Below are 23,036 nucleotides of genomic sequence, written 5' to 3'. Positions count from 1 at the left end.
GAATTGATTGGATATTATTTATTTTCTTACATAGAGAGAAGGAGTAGATACATACAAAAAAACGTACACATTGAATACTATGTTACATTTTATATATCATAGGCCCGTATGGCATTCTATAATTAAAGAAGCAAAAAAATAATGAAATTGAAAGTATTAATGAAATAATATTAATATCTTGTGTTTTGTTTATAAAAGTATGCTCTTAAAAACATAAACAATTGCTTTATATTGCCATACTCGGTTCATCGGCTCTTTATGTGTAATAAATGTGAGATTTTTATACAATCAAATTATTTGTATGTCTTCAAAAAAATTCTTGTATTTAATTAATATTATTTTAAATTAGATTACATTGTGCATAAATTCAATTTTCATCAACTAATGTAAATTTATGTAAAAATACCGATATTTTTACACAAATTCCGGTTTTTAATAACGGACAAAAATCGTCCGGTATTCCGGTATTCGGGATTCCGGAATCCTGGTATTGTAAGCTCTAAGTCTTCCCCTAGATTCTAGATTTCCAATAAGATGGACTTAAAGCCTCTTGCAGCTACTTTCGATGCCCTTAAGAAAAAGTACCGATTTGACGTACAAATTATAATTTAAATGTAAAAATCAACAAAATGAATTTGAACATGCAATGACAACTTTTGCATTGTTTTTTCGATATAAGTTGATGAACGTGAGCCGGAATTGAGGAGCAGCTACAAATTCGCAGATTTCTATTCGTGCATCCCTCATCCTGATCTATGGTCATTTTTGATTAATTGTTTCGGTTTAGTACGCATCACTATTTTATTGTAATTAATTTTATAACAATATATTGATGAGAGAAAATATATAAAATACTTTTAGAAATACTTAACGGGCCGCTTAAGCATGTTTCCCTGATGTAAATGATTTCTCAAAACGCATCAGTTTTTTCCTATTTTGAAGAATTTAGATTTAATGTTATTCATATCGAGAATGAGATAATGAGAGAGCTCGATATTGAGTGGATTCTATTGGTATCTATATATACAAAAATGTTTTTTTTTAAAGATGTGTTTTATGGTGCAGATATCGGCATACCTTGCATCTTGCAGAAGTTTTAACAGAATATCCTTTTTATGAGTGTGCGTGACGACGCATTATTGCCTGTAGGTGTATGTGCTAAGGCCAGCTTGTTCCAGGTCTGGGCACGCACGGGCTGACGGCGGACTCCTGCGGCGCTCTCATTTCTCTTCACGTCGCCATGAAGAACGAGCTGCAGAGGCACGTCGAGATCTACAAGCAGGCGCTGCATAAGCTGGAGGAGCTGGTACTGACCAAATTCTTTAAAAGATCTTAATGAAAACGTTAAATATTATTTGACTAAAGCTCTTATTTAGATAAAAATAAAGAACATAATAGGACCTGACGTAATAGAGAACGATATATTGTTCCATGAGTTTGAAAAACAAATAAAAAGAGTCTTTTTTAATCCTGACTTTTTAAACTATTTTGTGGTCACCCCCGTGTTCTTCAAATTCCGTAACTATAAACCACAGTGACCAGCAAGAGTATCAAGAATGACATCGGCTTCATTTTTTTAATTCTTCAAAAGCAATTTTATAGTACTTTTGCTAGTAAGTCCGTATTCATAATATCAGCTCTTATATTTCATGTCATCTGTTCAACGGTATGCATTACCATTTGATACTCATTGATTACACCTTTTTCCTTCATTTAATTTATAATGCTACATATTTTTTTTAACCTTTCGTAACCAAGTTCAAGGCCCCGTGTAATTACAAAAAAGTAAAATCAATTACTTACTCCTTGAGTTACGTAGAAAAAATATTCACAAGAACAAGATTGCGATTGCAAATGTTTCGTGTCTTGTGCACACTCTGCCATTTAACGCTATTATTCTATTTATTATTTATTATTTCTTTTTATTTAAATAATTATTGTCACAACAAATTACAACGATATAGATAAAGGTTATTATATTACATCCGTAGCAAGACGTTTTTCTAATCAAAATTAAATTTTCGTCTTGTATTCGAAATAGTACTATTTGGAAATAATAAATAAATGTAATGTGATATATGAAAATGAAGTATCGTGCATTGTCAGATGCTGATTTCTTAGTTGAATGTTTCAATCACTCAAGGTGTACCGTAGGACCTCCATTGACTAGATGGACAAATCACTTAGTTCAGACCTCGTAAAATGCAGAAAACTGTTCCTGTTGGAAATCTATGGGGATGTCTAGACTTAGAAGACGTAGCTTCAGCCTTATGATAGAAATGATAACCAAGAACCTAGGCAGCTGAGATTTATTTTCGCTTGGGTCATCGCTCGAGACCCAAAGGTTTGTCAGGGTATCCGGGAGGGTCTGTAGGAGTGGTCGTAGTACTGTAGCTTCTTGCTCTTCTGTAGCTTCTTGATCTTCTGTAGCTACTTGTTCTTCTGTAGCTTCTTGTTAATGTTGACCGCACCCCCGCTAGCACTTATAATGAGCGCGGAGACTCTCAACAGCGCGATGCAAACTTTTGTTGCGTCTATTGTGGCGCCATCTGTCATTTATCCGTTTCATTGCCGCCGCCGCCGCTATGCGATCGACGGACACGTGGGTAAGAGCTCGTTGCTAGGCAACGCGGGTTTGAGTGGCGCGCGATATGCACGCCACAGGTCTTTTCAGGGCTCAGATGGTGATTATTATCAGCGTGTTTAATTATTATGTCTTGCACAGTCTCCGGTGACGGTGCAGAGCGCGCCCGCCGCGTCGTCCCACCAGCGGCTGCTGGCGCTGGCGCCGGCGGACGTGGAGCGGCGCCTGATCGACAACAAGTCGCTGCTGACGGCGGTGGACAAGCCGGCGCTGCGGCAGCTGCCCGCGCTGGTGGCCGCGTTGGCTGCGCGCGTCGACTGCGACAAAGCCGTGCTCGCCTGCCTCGGACAGCTCAAGCGGGGCGACCCGACCCTAGATCTCAGCGACACCAGGTAAGAGAACAACTAATTACGACACGGGACACTACTATCATGAGTCTAACGAAGCAGTAAAAGCAAGAAAGGCTATATTAGCCTTTTTTGCTTTGTCAAAAACACACAACAAAAATCAAGTAAGATGACCCACACTAATATATATAAATACACACACAATACACACTAATTATATAAATAATAATATGTGTCGCAGTAGTGTGAAATTGGTTATGATCCAGTGACAAGAATTACCAACAAATCGTACAAATTTGTGCCATTCGAAGGGACACCTAGCTGCACTAGGAACTCATCATGCTTAAAAAGGAAATGCATTATATTTCCTTTTTAAGCCATTAAAGAAGCGCTTACTTTATACACCTGGCACGATAGTCAAGTTTGGTTACGGATTTGAATTATTTGAAAAGGTCACGCCGGGGAAAATCATTTAATTGTTTGTACATACCGTAGTACCAAAGTGTCCAGTATCTCTGTGTTAATTGCGTATCTCCAACCAGTCTTCCATCGCCCTTTCGCCCGTAGATTGTAATCAGGCCGTTCTTAAAATACGTCAACTGAAATTTTGTCACACCTCCTTAAGCCATTTGCGATCACCCCTGTAAATTATACAACTACAAGTAATTTCTCTATTATTTAAAAATCCAAGGGTTACTTAAACATTCTCAGACATAATCGACATTGACAACCTTTTTAAATTTAACATAAAATAAGTATTGATATTACAAGAGAGTTTATTGCACTTTTGCTGCAATTTATGTATATTGCACAAAGCAAAGGATTTTTGAGTGTAATGATCTTTTTAAAGCAATATATTTATATCAAATGACAGCTGTTTAATCGTACCTAAAGAGACGTAAAAATCTTTAACAACTTCACCAGCGTTTTACACCAGGTGTCGCGTGGCTTGAAGCAGTTTACTGTGATTTGGTACAGAGCAGTAAATATTTATTGCCCGCACACTTTCATACTGCCATTATTACGGTTCCCGGTCCACTCGTTACTGCTCTGTGTGCATTATTGCTTAATTATATTATACCATGTTATTTTACAGCATTGAAATAAATATTTGTTGTATAAGCGCGTTGAAATCTTTTCTATTAACAACAAAAATTGCGTTTATTTCGTCGACTCTCGTAACGCTTTGCGTCCTGGGTGTAGTAATAATGTAAGTGAACCAAATATTTCAGTTGACCGCGATATTACATCGTTACAATATGCATTTTCTTCATGAACGACGTGAATGTTGTATGTTATTATTATTTCACACATTTCACATATTTTACTATAGGTAATTCCTTGATATAATTCCTTATAGTACGTAAACACGAGGGTGATGAAAATAGATGATATAAAATAGATAAAAGATGAAGTAGGAATGTCGAAAATGGGAATACCACGCGGCAAAGAGTTTGGTATGGTATTTTTTTCAAACGAGGCGGTGATGATATATTTTTTTAAATGTAGCAAGTAAGACGTCCGGTGATATAAATGTAATGGCGCGAGTTTTGTTAAAAAGATATCTTCGGACCGGTCTCGAGGTCGTGGCGCAGGTGTGACGGTGCTTATGCAATAAGTTACGGCTGAGAAACCTTACAGCACCTCCGCCGCACAATTTAGCGCTGTATTGTTAAGTCAATGTTTGCGGGAGATTTCCTCTTCGGTACAGTCGTGTGAGCGGCTGCCGTGTTAACTTTCTTATGTTTATGGCATAATAAAAATCTTTCTTTACGACGTTACTATTCAAATTTTGTGACGTGTCGATTTGATTTCTCCTCTGTATTCGATTGTACTTGTTCTTGTATTAGTATAGAAAGTACATAAAGACGTAGTTAGTAATGATTTTCACTTTTCCTGTCAAAGACAACTATGAATCCGCACACTCACACTCGCACGTTTGCAGGCACACATGTATATTCGTTAGTTCATTGGAGCTAGACCTTGTCCTTGAAGATGAACGCTGATTGAGCTGTAAAAGCCAAAACGGCTAACAGCGCCCATCAACTTTCGTATATAGCCAGCCAGCATATAGATGTTTATTCCAACATTTAGTTTAGCCGGGGGTTTATGTTTTTATAATATGTATTTAATTAAATAATCATTTAGGTTATATTTTTTTGATTTATTACAAGAACTAAAATTAAAAAAAAAAAACAAAATTAAAAATTTCACACAGTTTATAAGTGGTATGATAATTAAAAAAACTAAAACGGAATTATGGAGTACAAAAGTCCTCATATAGCCTTTATTTCTTAAGTTTTTTGCTCCCGGTAGAGCATCAGCGGTAGAGCGGTCTGTCTCTGTTTGCTATATCGTTCTCCCTCTCTGTAAGGATATTTGCATACATCAATTCAAAGACATTTCTGTGAAAACCCTTACCTGATCCATCCTTCGTAAAGCATAACAATTCTCTGCATTTTTAATTATGTACTCCACCCTGGACATGTATAGGACCTGGATGTAATACGTATGTAACGTGATAAATGTCAGCAAGATCGCTCGATTCGGAACCATTTTCCGAATCTTAAAAGAGACTTTTCTATGCGTTTTGAATAGGAGACTGGCTAGGCAACCTAAACTTAAGTCATAGCAACACGAAGAAAATGAAAACTAAATAAGTTTAACAACTAGTGCTATGTTTTATTTAACACTTTTTTGTACACCATAAACAATAAATAGAGGAAAAAAAACCAATTCATATGGCACAAGAGGCCGTCTTATCGCTCGAGGTGATCTCTACCAGACAACCTTTGGATGGAGATGAGAGATATGAAGGACAGGGCAGTTAAGGGTGTCCATTCATACAAATCCATACATATATACAAACATACCAATACAAATATATATATAAATTATATTTGAAGGAAACTTACGCCTTATCTAATAGAACATTATAAAGCTACTTCATACAAATAATTTTAAGTTCATCGGCGCCCGTATCGATACTTTGCAAAGAATATATTCAACACTATGACGCTTGCTCTTAACAAGGGGTAACTAAAGTGATAAGTTCCTGCGGAGCCATTACGTTACAGTTACGGAGTTACCACGTTAAGTGTAATTAGAAAAGAATGACGTATAACAATGTGTGTATCTCACAAATCTCACGTCGATCCCACGGTTTTGCCCACTACTGAAACGTAATGAGAAGCGCCTCGCTTATTTAATAGTTCCCAACGCTGTCGCCGATTGTGTCGGAGGAAAGTAGTTGTGTAACGCGCGATAAGATGGCGCAATACGACGTTTTTTTTTCCTTTTTTAAATAATATCTGCGGGGAAATTGCCATTGTCAAAACGGGCGGAAATGTGCGTAAAGACTTGCGGAAATACGTACGCTTTGTAACGACTTAAGGAACCACAGGTGGGCAAACATGTTTGTTTGGTAGACAAATGCACAAACACCTGCTTTAATATAAGGGTCAGTATATACACGAGTTAAGATATACGTTTGTGTGAACTAAACTTTATATATTTTTAAATGAAAGCGGCTTGATGCGGGTGCCGGTGAGACCTTGGTATCGTGGAATCGTGCTACAATCGTGTGCTATTTACAATTTTGACGCGCACTCAGTAAAAGTGACTATGTGAGCAGTGGTAGCCATAGGTCACGGATTTGATTACCCTGGAATATATATATTTATATATATGTGTTGTTTATACATATCTATATGATATAGGATTACTACTGTTAAAAACAAGTTTCCAGGCAGGCGGGAATGGACAGTAGCGTCCTCTGGGTATCATAATACCACACAGCGATCGCCAACCCGCTTGCAATTATGATATATCTCTTCATAGATATGTTTAGGAGAGGCCTATGCTTTGCAGGGGTGCCTATAGGCTGAAACTACGACATGATGCTTTCGAATTCAAATCGGTGTTCGAAATTTGATTTAAAAGTATTGTCGCCGTACTGGCCGGCGATAATACTGAGCGGATTCAATTGAACGTTACACGTGTTAGATGAATGAATAACTAGGTATGACTTATAAGGCACTTGTGTTCTTCTATAATTGCAAACAGAAAAAATCAAAATAAAACGCCGGAGAATCAAATAACAGTCTGATTTCGAAATAAAATTTTGACAGCTTTATTTTGAAATAAATTTAAATTCGGAATCACAGGCATTAATACCAGATATTTCAAGATTGCCAGTGTTGAGAATAGAAAATTTAATTTTACTTAGCGTATACCTATGACGTCATAGACATTTGTGTACGTCACGAGGGGAATTCCCACAGACTCCGCTTTGAAAGAGATAGAGTCAGATTGAGCTCCTCTATAAGGCATCCTGCAACTTAGCTAAGATTCATCACCCTTTCATTTCCCACGCGTGGTATTATTCTTTACTAGTCGTTACTGTCACAGAATATTTCTCTTTCGGTCTTGTCCCATCAATTATGTTTTGGCTGTTGATTATTTTTATCTAAATTGAATATAATTATGAATAAATGAATAAATAAAAAGATGTCGGCTGCCAAACGTTAATATCACGAAATAATTTATGATTTTGAGTTCGTAGGTCAATGTGTGTTCTAGTGTAATGTAGATAGCGTTTTTATGTTTTAATTAATATCTTTAAAAAGCAGGACATCGTTTCTTTATATCTGACATTTAATAGAAGGTTGTGGTAGCCAGTTTGATTCGCTTGTTAGGCTTTTTAAAAATATATACTCCTTTTGATCATCATTTCATCCGTTCGTCTACCGCTGGATATGGGCCTCCCCCATAGATTCCCAATAGAACTGGTAACAAAGGTCCTGCGTCCAGTGCCTTTAACCACCGAGCTGGCCCGATAAATAAATAGTTGTCAGTGTACAGTTGACAAAACAATATCATAATAGCATACATGATTTTGAGTTAACGTATGCTATTGTATAATATTATGTCAAAGCAAATATTAATAAAAAAGTAATCATCTGCAATATAGATAATAAATGTCGTTATTATTTAAAAAAAAACAACACTTTAATGTTTTAAATTTATTAGGAGATAAGACTAACAGTTATAAATAAACGAAAAAAAAAAATTTAATTCATTTGTGTCTTTCACATTATACGTACTCGTTTTGATTAGATTATAAGTACAATGATTTCAACTGTAAATCGACCATCGTTCACGGACCTTTGTTATTTTCAACCTACAGATGCCTTCTGCAATGCATATGCTTCACCCAAAGATTTCTATGGGGAGATATACCATAATCTCCATGTTTGGAAGGTGGATTGATGATCGCAGTGTGATTTAATGATACGCAGAGGACGCTGCTGCCCATCTTCTGGAAACTTATTTGTTAGCATTGGCAATTTTCAATAATTTATGTTCAAAGTGTGAACACAAAATTGTAGCATTGGCAGTTTCATATAATTTATGTGCAGTATACAAGATTGTATTCCGAGTATCTAACCCGTCACCCACGATCGAAATTCTCCGTCCTCTACCGTTGGACTACCTGTGCTCTAAAGCCTCTTTCATACATTTACAATAGGCGCGGTTTTTTTTTATAGCCCCTGCTATTGGGAGCCTCTCGTACCCCCTATCTTGTGTGGGACAGGGACTATTTTACATTATTTAATTTTTCACGAACATTTTTATTTTCTCTCTCTTCTTTCGTGCATCATATGATCTATCGTTCGTTTCGTTTCTGTCTTACCACAATTCTTCTGCCATTCCCTTTCGCTCTGTAACGCCTTTCATTCATCCCTCATTACTATTTTACATTTTATTTATTATATATTTTTGTTTTATTTTTTTATAAGTTTATTACATTATCACATTATTTTTATTGATTATGGTTATTTACATTTTTATAGGTTTTTATTTTTATCTATCACATATGCTAATTATTTTTCTACATAGTAGGAGGAACTCTTCTTTTGTATCTTCTTCTCTAATCAGAGAGGCTATTGATTCCTGCCTGATTTTTACACCAGACCGGAACTCGAAGTTGAACCGGAGTCCTCCGAATGCGGGACACTGGGTCACAAGGTGGATCACGGTCTGGTCCACGCCCGGTTCACAGAAGCACGAGGGGTCTTCCTTGAGCTTGAACCTGTGGAATAGGAGCGGTTTTTAGGGGCCTATAGACAGCGCACTTTCAAAGCCTTTAACAATACCGTCTGTTTATATTGTAGGTGAATGTCTTGCTGCGCTTCTTAATCCGAGATATCCACACCAAAAACATGAAGCCATAGAGGCCGTCTGTTCTGCGTGCATATGGATTGCTTTCGTTCGACGGATTCGGATCTCCTTATTTTTGTGTCATCTATTGAATAAGCCCTTCTTTTTAAGGTTGCGATAAGTAAAGGAAGTGTTATGGAGTATGCCTATCTATTAATATTCACTCGGTGATTGGACCCTCCGCGGGTTACAGGAAACTGGGGAACTTTTGTGAATCGTGGCTTTTTCTCTAACCTTGAGGAGAAAAAATCTGTGTTCCAACTGAGAAAACATTACAATTATAATATTATGTCTTAATAATAATATAGTACAATAATTTTAATGAAAATAAATATTTGACTTTCATTAAGTTTATAAACACAAACAAATCGCCAAATATGTTAATAATCAAAAACTCAACTGTTTGTTAAACCTAACTAAGAAAGAGACTAATGTATAGCTACTTCTGCTATGCAGCAGTAGTCGTGCAATGAAGTACACCGCCCGCCAGCCCGCTGATAAATGCGCGTGCGGCAAATATATTAGTTCCTTTTTTAGTTAGGAAGGACTTCCGCAAGGTAACGCCTGAATCTATTAGAGTTGTTAAACTTTTTTTTTTATCTTTTGTGGGACGGGGACTTTACGGGCAAATTTAATTATTCACATATTTTTTTATTATTTACTTTCTCTTCTTTCATACTTCACATTGTCTTTCGGTCTATTCTTTCATGCCACAATTCTGCTGTCTTTCCCTTTTGCTCTGTATCACCTTTCATTCATTCCTCTTTTCTTTTTACATTTTCATAATTACATTGTTTTATATCACATTTTTATTAAATACTTAAATTCTATAATTATTTTATATCACAATACTGTAGATTATTTTGCTCTTATTTGGTCTTCATTATCTATTAATTTGCAATATTTACGTTTTATTTCTTTCAATAGAATTTTTTCGATTTTTCTGCAGAGGGTGATGAATGACTGTTTGGTGTCTTTTTCGCTTATCAGGGAGGCTATTGACTCCGAGTTGTTAAACTTGTTGGTGCAGGCCGGTGGCGGGCGTGCTGATGAGCTACTCGCGCGGCTGCGCGGCGCTGGCGGCGCTGATGGCGGAGGGCGAGGCCCCGGGGGACGCCCCGCCGCGCTCGCACGCCGACTCGGCGAGCGACGGCTACCACTCCGACAGCGACGACTCGCACCAGCATCCCGACAGGTGACGACGCAGCTTCTCTTGAACATTTACATCCCTCACTCGAAGTATATACTCTTTGCGAAAATCACACCGGAATTGCATTAAAAAAGAATTATTTAAAAATGTGAAAAATATCATAAATATAATGTGAAACCACTGTAAAAATAGTGACCTTTTGAAACCGATTTCTCAAGAAGATTCACGGCCAAAAGCCGTAAATAGCTCGGATGGCTCCTTCAGCAAAACAAATATATTTTCCCAAAGCATTAATTTATAGAGCATAATGCTGTGGCAATAACTAAAATACGCTATCCTAGCAGTATCATTATATGAGCAGCGTTTTATCTTCCTAAAGGCATAAGCTGCAGCGCTACACCTGACCGCAAGGGACTCGCATTACATTTGTCTGTATTGTCATAACTGACCACAAAATACACGAAATACTTTACTTAACCATTCATTAGTTATATTCGTTAAATTTAACCAAGTGTGCTCTAGAAAGTTCTATTTATTCCTATTTTTAAACGGTTTTATTTAGTTCGACCCGTACGGAATTTGTTTATATGGGTCAAAATTAGAAATTGAAATTTAAGCACCTTCCCGTTGTCACATTGATCTGTAATTTGGTACACACATTTAATTTAGATGACAATACAATATAATAAAATCAATAACATTATAAATCTAAGATGGCCGCCGATACAAAATGGCGGATTACATATTTTTTCTTTACTCCCTCAATATGGGTATCAAATGAAAGGGCTACACTAGTAAAACACGATGTTTATGTCAAAATTTAAAATTCAAGATGGACACCGTTCTAATATGGCGGACTAGGTACATATTTTTCTACAACCACCACAATATGGGTATCAAAAAACCGTTTAACTTAAAAGTTTTTAAATGTATTTATTTCCTTTACAAGTGACACAAAATTTACTGCTTACAACGCGTCAATAGAAAAATTGCATGCAAACTTATTCTCTCTATGGTCATTGTGCAAGTGTGAGCTCACCTAAGAGAATCGAGGTGGGAGACCATGTTTCCGTGTCAAATATCAACATTAGAAACACAACATTGATCGTAAACCTTCGTCTGTGAGATATTTATATATATTTTAAAGATGTTTATACATAATTTGCAGGAGCGCACTGGTGGCACAATACTCAGCAGTCTGGTTGAAGGCGGCAGAGGAGGTCCTTCCAGCTCTCGGAGCCTTAGAGCAGTTGCAACCAACACCTCACCTCAAGTACAAGATTGTCTTCTCTGTCGTTGTCGTAAGTGTTTCATTCTAGAAATATTTTTTTTGACAAAGGTAACCGATGGGTACACGACTTATGAGTTAATTGGGAAATATACCTTAAATTTGTCCAAATTTTTTTTGAATAAGGTGTCGCAATATTTACTTTGATGGCTTCAAACGTAGCTAATATTTGAATTTTAAGTCTCGGTGACGTGTCGGCGCAAATGTGTTCTCATGAAAATCATATTACAAGATAATTACTGAACTTGGTTGGCCATCCGACGAATTCCCTTCATCAATCCTTTCTTGCCAGTTTAAGAAAGTGTCTAAAATACGATTCACTGGAAACGTAAAACATCAATAGACCCACAAAGTAGTTTTTTTGTTGTTACTGAATGCGGCCACTGTGGCCATTTTGTGGCTAAAATGATGATGATATCATTAGCTCTCCATCGAATTTCTTCGTTTATTGTAGAACTAATAGTTTTAGCTATTGAGAGATCGTCAGACATTCGAAAAAGTAGTGATCTACGATCGTTCCTCGCACCGGAACATGGATCAACGTGTGTGTATTGATTTGCAGCTGTCGTTCCGGGCAGCGATCAGTCTGCGGGACAAGCGGCTGGCAGAGGCGAGGGCGCTGCTGGGCGGAGAGGACGACAGCTCTCCAGCTGCAGCCGGCTTCATCGCCGCCGCCACGCGCCTCATGCGCAGCACGGCGCACAGCTTCCCTCTGGGAGAGGCCGAGAGGACGGTCGTCAATCAGGTGCGGTCAAACAAAACACTGAAGAGACTTCAGTTCACGATTAGAGTACATGTGCCAAAATAACTAAACGTCAAAGTAAAGGAAATTTGTTTATTGAGATACTGACTTACTAAGCTTAAAGAATCACAGGCATCGAATTAAAACAGCGATATATATATATATATATATTGTAAAACATTGCATTTAATCGTCTTCTAAGAAAATCAGATTAAAATGTGAGCATCTTGACACCGTAAAGTAATTATGCAAATTTTATAGTAACGCCATCTATTGGGAGATCTAATTAACTTATTAAAATTGACGCGTGGCTGTCAAAATAAGTAACTGGTGATCGGCCGAGTGCGTTGCCTCTACACTACGTATGATTCATCTTTCCCGTACTAACATCAGACGTCGTGTTAGAATATCATTTCATATTTTTTTATTAACTAACTAACAAAATTTTGTTTATTTTTTTAAATTTTTTTTTAATTTTATTGGTCAGTGACTCCTGAAGTGAGTTAATCTATTTATTTAATATTCTTGGAATAATCTTCAAGCATACTTTTGACAGGTCCTAGACAATCGATACTGTTGTATATTATTATATAAATCGAAAAGGTTTTTCAAATTTTGTAAGAATTTTTTTATTGACTATTTTTTTCATTGTAAGTTTAAACTATTGTAACCATATTTAAAGTCTACAGCACATTTCTAACTAAAGAATTATACAATGCGAGACTCTTACAAGTTTACCTCACAGTCGTCCTTCAATGTGCCTGTTGTTAAGTTCAGAGGAACGTTTTCGGAAAACTACCGTAGTACCGTGGTACCAACTGCGCTGGCTTTGTATCTTGACTGACCGGGAGGCACGAGTTCATTGCTGGTTTTTTTAAGCCAGAAATAGGCGCTCACTAGCGTCTTCTATGGACTGCTGTCGAGCCCCCGGTGATTGCTGCCCAAACTCGTCACCGTGGCATTCACCATTTACCATCAATTCGACACAATGCGTTTTCCGCTTGAAGAGTAAGGGGACTTTGGGCGCTCCCCGCGGTCCGTGATGATTATAAACCACGTCTACTAAGGACGATGGCATCATGATGGTGTACGCTGAAGGTAGAGTTGGGGGTACCTCAAGTTTCCCGAAGTCCCATTTACTTTGATAACAAAACACACGAGGAAGCAAATCTTCATACCAGTGAACCACTGCAAGTCGGAACAGCTAATAGCGTTCAGTTTGGTCTTTAAATGAATCAAGCGGTAGAGATGAGTTTGGATATATAATCATGTGTGCACAGGTGGTGAGCACGCTGCGCGAGTACCCGTGTTTGCGTGCTTGTGGCGCCCTGCACGCGCTGGCAGCGGCCGGCTGCCGCGCCGCCTGGACCCTCAGCCTGCACGCGCCGCCGCTGCGCATTGACACAGACTTCACGCCGGGTACTCAACTATTCTTTTATTCATATTAACATCCACGAGTAGATCCCTTCCACTCCGTGAACTCAGTACCGATGGATCTGTAAAAGCCTTAGGGCTAACAGCATTGACATCTTCAGAAACAATACAGAATTTCAGAAGAGCTAAATCTAAGATACTGACTGAATGCCCCCTATAACAGCAGTAACCCTTTGCGGACAAAACGCTCTTCGCCGTTCATTTCAGCAGTTTCGCAAAATTTCCCCCAATCGCTCACTGAAAAGTGTTCGGTGTTTATTGTGGGAAATATGTATGACCTTATAAACGTAAAAAATAAATTAGTGAATATATGAAATAGTCATCGCCGCACTCGACATCGCACGCGTTAAGATAAAAGGTGATGACACATACACACTCGACATCGCGCCGCAAAGGGTTAAACTTGAAGCTATGGGAGTTACGAACATGACCATACCTGGCTGCCAACGATAATCTCACGCGGTTTTTTTTGTTACGATCGCTTTACAACATTCTTGATAAAATAGCACAGAAATTAAATCCCAAACTTATTTATCATTAAAAATTCTTCAAACAATAATACGATTTTTAATTAAGAATTTTTCGATGAAGTTTTTGATTTTATAATAAATATAATAAGATGATTTAGCGACATTACATTAAAGTGTAATGTTATATTTGCACGAAGACACTATGATCAAAAACAAGTGCATTCATTCACTATATTACATACATGAAGCTGCCACTCAGTACATGCTACACACTTGCCGTACGACTGTTTACATCCGCGTGTTTATACCGCCGTTCTCATGCCAAGAATTATCGGAAAAGCTTGCAAAAAATATTTAATTCCTTATTTACCTGGTTACAGTGGTGATGAATCCTGAGCGTCACGTGAGACTTGATGGCAGCTCGCTGCGGTCCGACCTCATCAAGTCGTTCGTGTGGCCGGCGCTCATGGACGGCAACCGGTGTGTCTTCCGAGCCGTGGTCCTCACTTGAGGGTCACGCGAGCCACCTGGGCCTGACGTTCCACACGCGAAGTGCGCTGCAAAACTTTTCATCACTCCGTGGATGTATATACAATACTGCTTTGTTTCAATAACACTCCATCGAAATTCCCTTCCATGCAAGAATGTTATTTCTTTATGATACTATAGAACTCCATATAGAAACGAGAGTCATAAATATTGATTGTGTACAGTATGTACAGTATGTTGTTTTAGTCTATAAACGTCGATTGCAAAAGCAAAGGCCTGCTCCTAAGATATCTAAGGGGTATATATCATATTATGGCAGGCAGGTTGGCGATCGTGTGGTATTATGGTACGCATATGACGCTGTTCCTTATCCTCTGCAAACTTTTTTTTTGTGAAAAATGTAAATCAAAATCAATGGAATTGAACCTGTGACCCACGATCGCAAATATCTCTTCTCTACCGCTGATCAATTGTTGTCAATTACCGTATGGTACTACCTATATTTCAGAAGTATTGTTATAATTTTTGTATATAATGACCTCATGAAAATTTAGTAAGGAAAAGCGTTTACATAATATAACTATTGTTTACTATCTATACCAGCTGACTGTACTAGCAGAAGTTATTGACCAGACGTATGCTGATATGAAAAAAATATTAATGTAACATTTTTCAGAGTGATTATATAGGGTGATTTGAAATGGATGTCAAAACATTATTTTTTCAGTAACTAGTGAACTAGACATTCACATCTTACAAGCTTTTACACCTGTAAGCAATCACCCTGTATAAATTACAACGCAATTTTTTTAATATCACTGACAGAAATTATTTTCTTTATAAGAAAGCTGTTTAAGGTAGTACAAGAAGGAATAGTTTTTCTAAATCGTCCAAGTCATCGGCAATAGTAAAAGCAGTGATTGTAGTAAATATCAAAAATTAATTTCATGAGGATTTATGAAAATCCGTTTCACTAAGATTTGTTGCTTATGAGCCCAAAGTTCCGTTAAAATTATTTTATTGAACAGTCAATTAATTAAAAACTTAAATATGGTATCAAATATTATACATGAAACATATATATTTATATATTTGTACATATATATTCATTTATGTATATGTATATATATATATATATATATATATATATAAATATGTAAACATGAGGTGGCGCGAAAGCAATGTAACAATGTGAATATGTCTTAATTTTTACAAATGACGCCAAATCTCACTGTGCTTTGAGATTTATGATGAGAATTAGTCGTGAACAAGCGAAAGAGTGTGTATCTAATTTAATTTAATTAAATTAAATTTGTATGTGTGTTCAAACTGTTTTCGTATAATATATAGTTTATGAATAAATTTTAAACAAATCATACATTAATGTTGTAATTTCAATTGTATATTTTATTAACATTGTCATTGTACATAAAGTTAGGAGTTACGTTTACGATTCATTGTGTACAAAGTAAAATAACTAACGAATTCGCTCAAGTCTTGCACGAAATATTTATATAACTTATTCGTAATTAATGTTGGGTTTGAGTTGTCGATGTTACTGGGTAATAATAAATGGAAATAATATGTTGTTTATGAAGTTGGAGTTTTATTTCGAAACCTACAAACATTTCTAGTTAACTACTTAACATAAATCTTAACTAATTACACATAATGATACTTAGTTAAAGGTAGCATAAAGCAAAACTTAAAGAGTTTAAAATATACGAGAAAGTAATAAACAAATAGCGCCATCTAGTATGGAATAGTATAACTTCATGTCATGTATTCTTTGTTAAACAATTTTTTTAAAACCCTTATATTATCATGAAATAAATCAAGGTTTTTTGTTTATAGACTTGAGCACTTCGTTACATAGTCTACTGATTACGATTAATGGCTACGTGTTAAGTGTAACATTGGATCTGTGCTTACTTTCTGCAAATATTTAGTTTAATTTCAATCAACTTTGACAGTTATTTCACAAATATGCGAATTGTTACTCATGCATGAGTAATGTTTGGTTCGACAATAAGTCGAAGTGGCGCGCTTATCGGAGGAGATTAGATTGCGATCGGGTATCGCTCTATATAAGTTGTGAAGAGATAACACGTCTGATTCGTGCCATTGCGGCCGTCAGTCTACTGCGTCAAGACACTGAGGAACATGAGCTATCCACCACCGGGCCAGCCGCCGCCGTACTACGGGCCGCCGCCGCCGTGGCCATACCCACCGTATCCAGCTCACCAGCCTCCACACTACCCACCTCCACCAGACCGTGGTCAAACCGCAGCCCCATATCCATACTTCGTGCCCGGCACTATGATGGTACCCGTTCCATTGCCACAGGAGTCTACTGGACAAGCCACCTACATCACCAACTACATATATCACGGCGAAACATCAGCCAGCTCAGCTCCAGGACAGGTTCAGATCGCGGAGACCGCAGGAGACTTTGACTGGGTTCCAACCACGGCAACAACTTCTGGTCACCTTGCGGGGAAGGCAGTGCTCGGAGGACACGAGGGCTGGGACGGCAGCCCGCTGTGGGTGATACGAGCTTGGCACAATGGAGAGTTGATTCCTGGGAAGCTGTCCGTGCGGCACTGTTCGGCGACTGTTACGTATGATGGGAAAGAAGTGCCGGTGCAGAATATTGAGGTGTTGTGCGCACGGGCGGACCAGCTGCGGTGGGTGCCGGCGTCGAACGGTTCCGTGCCGCCGGGCGCCGTGGCGGGAGGTCGCGCGGCTGCAGGGGAGCCTCTGTACGTGGGCCGAGCGCGGCACCAGCTGTCCGTCACACCGGGCAAGGTGCACGCGAGCCACGCCTGCTGCTACATCGGCTTCGGCGGCGCTGAAGTGGTGCACAAGATGTACGACGTACTGTGCCGCGCCAGCTGACCACGCGGCGACAGTCGACTAATACACACATGATGTTCCTCCATCATCGCTATGCCAGGGACGGCCGCACATGAAGCTTGGTTACAAGGGAGAAAAAAACTTTTCATGTTATCATCCACGTATGATCATTCATAGTAACAACTAGGGAGAATGCCAGAAGAGCCCAATTTCCAGGGAAACAACAACCCAATTAAACCCCACCGCATTGCGATTGAGCGACCGAGTCCATGCACAAGATCTTCTCAGCCCCCTGTGACGGATCTGGTCTTTACCCTGTGACCGCCTGAACAAGCACTGCCGCCGGGCCCGCAGGGACACTGTTGTTCATTATGTTCTATAACTCTGTTGGTTATTATTAAAAGTTTTGTTATTCGTGTGGTTACGGAATGTTTTATAAACACTCGTGTCAATGTCCTCCTCGTTTAGTATATAATCTAATAACCCAGGAGATGGACTGACGTGTTGGACGTCCATATGTTTTATTTATTGCTCAGTACGTTCAAACTTGTTAATTATTTTTATTGGTCTTATCTGTGTAGAATTAGATCGCAGTATCTTAAGATCTTGCTGCGAAGATAGCAATAAAATGTGATATGATCCGTTAAAAAATTGTTTTATTTCATGAATAATATTTGCGTTAAATTAAATCATGTACTCTGTAATTCAAAGTATATTTATAAATTATTTTTTATATAAAATAGAATCAAAGTGAGTTCCTCCTTCCCGCTATAATGGCATCCTTCAATCAAAATAAAGTGGAACCTTTGTAGGTTCCAAACGCAACCTGATCTGAAAAGAGTTCACAACAAATTTAGTGGAACTTCTTTGACCACTTTATAATTATCTAAAAATATTGCCGTAGTCGCAAAGACGTTATATTAAACGTAAATATCTATTTATTTTTAGATTTATTATCAATTATAAATATGCGTTATCAGCTGATTGAAGTCAAGGTGCTCTGTGATGGTATTCTTCAGCTTGAAGCAGCGACAGTTATATAAGCAGAGCCTGTGATTTTTCCTGTCCTGACAAACTCCGAAGATAAGTAGAATAAAAAGCATTTTACAGTTCCAGCCTTGGATATATCGCCTATAGAGAGGATGCTGCTGCAAATCCTCTGGAAACTTATTCGTAAGTAGAGGCAATTTTATATAATTAATGCACAAAGTGTGAATTGTATAAGAATATATCCAAGGAGTCGAATCCGCAATCTTCGGTTAGCAAGTCTCAGTTCTCTACCGCTGGTACAATAGCTTAGCACTGATTAGTAAGAAGCACATGTTTTATAAACTAATAAACACATAAATCTAGATAACGCTACCTACAATTGTTTTATACTCACCACCTCATAATAATAAGGAAATTTTAATTAATGAATCATCTATGACGTCATCACTTCCAAGAAAAACGCCCGTAACCCAGCTGAAGCATTACAATGCTATAATTAAAATGAAATCATCAAAACATCGTTTTCGATTTGGCAAATGTTTTGAACAGATTAAAAATTATCGTCGCCGTCGTCGACCTTATCGCAGCGCTGGAGTCAAATCGGGTTTCCGAATGATATCGTATTAACTCGCAATGACCACTCGAAGTTACATTCTTTCGAATAATCTAGAATGATAGCTGTGTGTATGATTATGGAATAAATTGTATTAAGTTAAACTTGTTCTATTTTTAAATATTTATCAATACGTTCAATGAGTCTCAAACATCGATTGCAATGGTTAATGCGAATAAAGTAATATATGTGTATAGACATACCAACCAATTGGTTATAGATGTAAAGGTTTAAAGGGGTGAATGTATAGTTCATTTGCAGTTAATCAATGTATAGTACACCATATGTAAAAATCAATTCCTCATTAAAAAAATCTAAAGTTTCTGTAAACTTTGTACTGCCGGAAGTAATTAGACAGTCATATTTCAATAGAAAAATAAATTAATGTAACATTGTTCACTGTGATCACTTTATATATGTCAAATTGGATATATGTATAAAATAATTAAATTTTTTAGCTGATAAATTAGCTGTACATTCTCCACTTTAAAGCTTTTGCACCTATAATCTGACATCCTGTATATCAATTGATCTATAAAACGGCGCTATTTGTCACAAAACATTCGAAACAATTAAATTATTAAAAACATTTTAACATCGGATACATAAAGCGAAACTGTTAAATTTGGGGCCTATGTGAATCATAGTTCCTACTATGATAGTATTTTAGTATCAAGAAACTGGTAATTTAGTAGCTGAAACACTTGCGTCTGCCCATAAAATGTTAGCACTAGCTTATGTACAGTTTACAAGTGTGTAGTGTTTAGCAACATGAACAGCTTACAACGCAATGACGTAAATAAATTAATTACAGTTTTCTATGAGAGAGTCAGGTCTTCATTCGAGAATGTATTTCCATTAAAATAGTTTTACAGGAAATCGATTAATGTTACACCATATGTTATACCAATAAAATGATTCTTTGCGTCACGCTAGAAGAATATTAAAAATGCTTTCGGCAGCCAGTAGTCGGATTCACGGTGTCGGAGAAACCGATGCCATAGCGTCAAGAGAATCACACTTTTACCGAACTCTACTTATTTAACAGGTTCGTATTTGTTTAGTCGGTAAGCATAGACGCGTGATGGAAGGTGCTACACGCGCATACTATCCCGCGTGAGTCTTCAGGTTGAGTTGGACTAGGTCTCAGTTCAGATGTCCACCGAGCACGAGGTTTCAACAAACACTTTCAAAAGTTTAAACTCAAGAAGGAGGAGCAGACCCTGGTGCACCTAACACCAGCTGTGTCGTATTTGGCACAGAAATAGTGGATTAACAGTTTCGTTTGCAAAAAAAGGATCGAAGAAGGAACCATCGTCACACTTGTGAGTAATAAGGAAAGTCACCAGATCTTTCTAGTCTTCAGTAGAAAGGTCATAGGATCTACAACAAGAGCCAACAAATAAAAGACACAATTGAAATAAACTGTGATGTAAATAATTAGAAAACAAAACATAATATTAAACTAAGGAAAATTTATGTAAAAAGCGAAACTAAACAAACAAAAGTTAATTTATTTGCAGGATCCTGCAGAAAAGACTGTGGAAGTGAGGCGATGTACGAAATGAAAGGGACGCAAGATATTGTTAAGAGAAAAATGAGAATTCTATGGAAGTGATTAAAAAAGGTGAAAGAGAAGCATGATAATTATATTATTTAGTGAAAATTATTAATTGTATAAATAGTAATAATAACTAGCTTTACCGCGGTAGCGGAGAATGAGTGGTCCATAAAAATGGACTAATTAAAAAAATTACATCTTAACCCACTCGACTAAATTTAGGCGTTCAGACATGTTTAGCTACTAAATTATTTGCTAATCAAGTAACATACTGGCGCAGTCCGAATGAAGCTTTATAGATAGTTTTTACGCAGCCAATCGAATTGATTGCAGTTTTAAAACGGTATCGTAATTAACAAAACGTCGCCATTCATCCGTAACGTGAATGTAATAGACATCAGTTCAATTTTTTTTATTATTGACGCATTTTACTTTAGGATACAATAAAGAATTTTATTTTACAAAATACATTTTAGTTACATTTTGATTTGTAAAATAAATGCTGGTGCTTGTACTGGGAAAAGAAATCCCACAAATGCTTTTGTCTACGATTAGAAAACACCGGTGTGGTCTTCTACATGTGAATTGATTTATATTCATTTCGTCTACTTTCTAGTCAGTAATTTAGTTTGCAACATTTGGTACAGTAGTTGCACGTGTCTACATGTGAGGAACACTGGACATCTTGATGAGTGACATCATTTCAGCAATTGACTCCAGTTGCACCCTGACCAGTTAGTCCGGATAAGTACATATGTACTTGTTCTTTGATTATACAATAACGACTCTATTGCTATGGTATTAAAGATTTAAATAGCGTAGGTAAAATGATTATAAAGCTTAGAGCTCATTTTCACTGGCCGTCAGAGTCTCGTTTGTGAGTTACGGAAGTTCTCGCATGCATTTACTGTCTTTCTTACATTCACGGTATGAACCATCGTATCGTGCATGTTTAACACCAGCCGATGAATTTTATTGTTTGTTTAAACTACGATGGAGAAACCTGGCATGTTACATGGTGACTGAGACATGTATATACTCGTATATAGGAAACAATCTCATATCTAATAGATTCAGGCGTTTTTCGTAATTCGCATTGTTTGCCGCACGTGCATTTAACAGCAGGCTGGCGGGCGGTGCACTTTATTGCACGACTACTACTGCATTGGCGGAAGTAGCTATATATTGGTCCTTTTCTTACTCGTAATAAAAATAAATTTATTTCATTGTACAACAGTTTGCCAATATCTCTATACTTGTGTACACAGGGTGATAGATTATATATATAAAAACTTGGGTAGTACACCCTATGCTTGTGGGCGGTAAGAACTGAAACATGCAAACAATCAAGATACAATCTTATATAATTCACACTTTGTGCATCATTATATACGATTGCGATTTACAAACAAGTTTCCAGAGGAACCAACTCCAAGCGTGGTAATTATAGTATATCACCTATAGATATCTTAGAGAGAGAGCTATGTCTTGCAGTGGGTATCTACGGATCGAAAAGACGAAATAAGTTAACAACCAAGTTGTTCACATTTCGTCTTTTGAATGTTACAATGAGAGTTATTTAATAATATTATTTTCAGAATTAAATCTAGGAAAAAAATGTCTATGATACATTGTGACATTTATTTGCATATGTGTACACTAAAACCCACGAAGGTTTTGTTAACTTTTTGATGATAAAATTTAGGCATCGCATAAAACGTGCATTTTAAGATTACTAAATAACTTGCAGCGCCATCTATTGAAAATCTTAGTAAGTTATTAAACACTATTTACACTGTTGATGCACGTTAAAAATAAAATGTGAAAAGTAGACCGTCCGCGGGTGACCAGGCAGCGTGTCGAGTTTTTGAAGAGTTTAGATAGCAGCCGATGGTCTGAGATAAGCAAGCTACTTGCTCCTGCGGACGACGCTGCATCGACTAGGGTCATTGACCGATTCAAGTTATTAAGCAACCTTTACTTTTTGTATTACTTACTTCGATTTCGTTATATCGATCGTATGTTATTGCTAAGAAAATAGGGCTTTATCACTCTACAATTATAAACGCATGTGTACACGATGGACTGAAATAAAATATGATGAACTGCCTGTCCTGACTGACCTTGCCGTTAATAATCATCATCATTAAAGCCGTGGGGCATCCACAGCTGGGCATAGGCCTCCCAGACAGATTTTTATCTGGACTAGTAGCTGCTCTATACATTGCTAAACAGCAATTGACTTTCACTCTGCCGTTCAACATACGAATTTATTTATTGTAGGTGCTGC

General features: G+C 37.4%; 2 protein-coding genes across 2 annotated transcripts in view; both read left to right on the top strand.

The window, feature by feature from the left end:
• LOC137926053 (uncharacterized) overlaps positions 1-14,748 on the top strand; it is a 31,088-nt gene extending 16,340 nt beyond the window's left edge. Inside the window, exons 3-9 of the mRNA XM_068769590.1 lie at positions 1,179-1,306; positions 2,726-2,976; positions 10,184-10,348; positions 11,472-11,604; positions 12,154-12,336; positions 13,614-13,752; positions 14,618-14,748. Coding sequence (XP_068625691.1) covers positions 1,179-1,306; positions 2,726-2,976; positions 10,184-10,348; positions 11,472-11,604; positions 12,154-12,336; positions 13,614-13,752; positions 14,618-14,748 — 1,130 coding nt within the window. The remainder of the gene's footprint in view (positions 1-1,178; positions 1,307-2,725; positions 2,977-10,183; positions 10,349-11,471; positions 11,605-12,153; positions 12,337-13,613; positions 13,753-14,617) is intronic.
• A 2,104-nt stretch (positions 14,749-16,852) lies between these two features.
• On the top strand, positions 16,853-18,218 carry LOC137926004 (uncharacterized). The gene has a single exon (XM_068769519.1). The coding sequence runs from the start codon at positions 16,890-16,892 to the stop codon at positions 17,622-17,624; it is 735 nt and encodes a 244-aa protein (XP_068625620.1). The 5' UTR covers positions 16,853-16,889; the 3' UTR covers positions 17,625-18,218.
• The last annotated feature ends 4,818 nt before the right edge of the window (positions 18,219-23,036 follow it).

This window comes from Battus philenor, unplaced genomic scaffold (assembly GCF_028537555.1).
Source record: "Battus philenor isolate CCGP_79_NKW_IND1 unplaced genomic scaffold, ilBatPhil1.0.hap1 SCAF_28, whole genome shotgun sequence".
In the NCBI taxonomy this organism is placed as follows: domain Eukaryota; kingdom Metazoa; phylum Arthropoda; class Insecta; order Lepidoptera; family Papilionidae; genus Battus; species Battus philenor.
This window is presented reverse-complemented; position numbering and strand designations above follow the sequence as displayed.

Coding starts and splice junctions, on each gene's coding strand:
- LOC137926004 (XM_068769519.1), top strand. CDS start 16,890: ATGAGCTATCCACCACCGGGCCAGCCGCCGCCGTACTACGGGCCGCCG.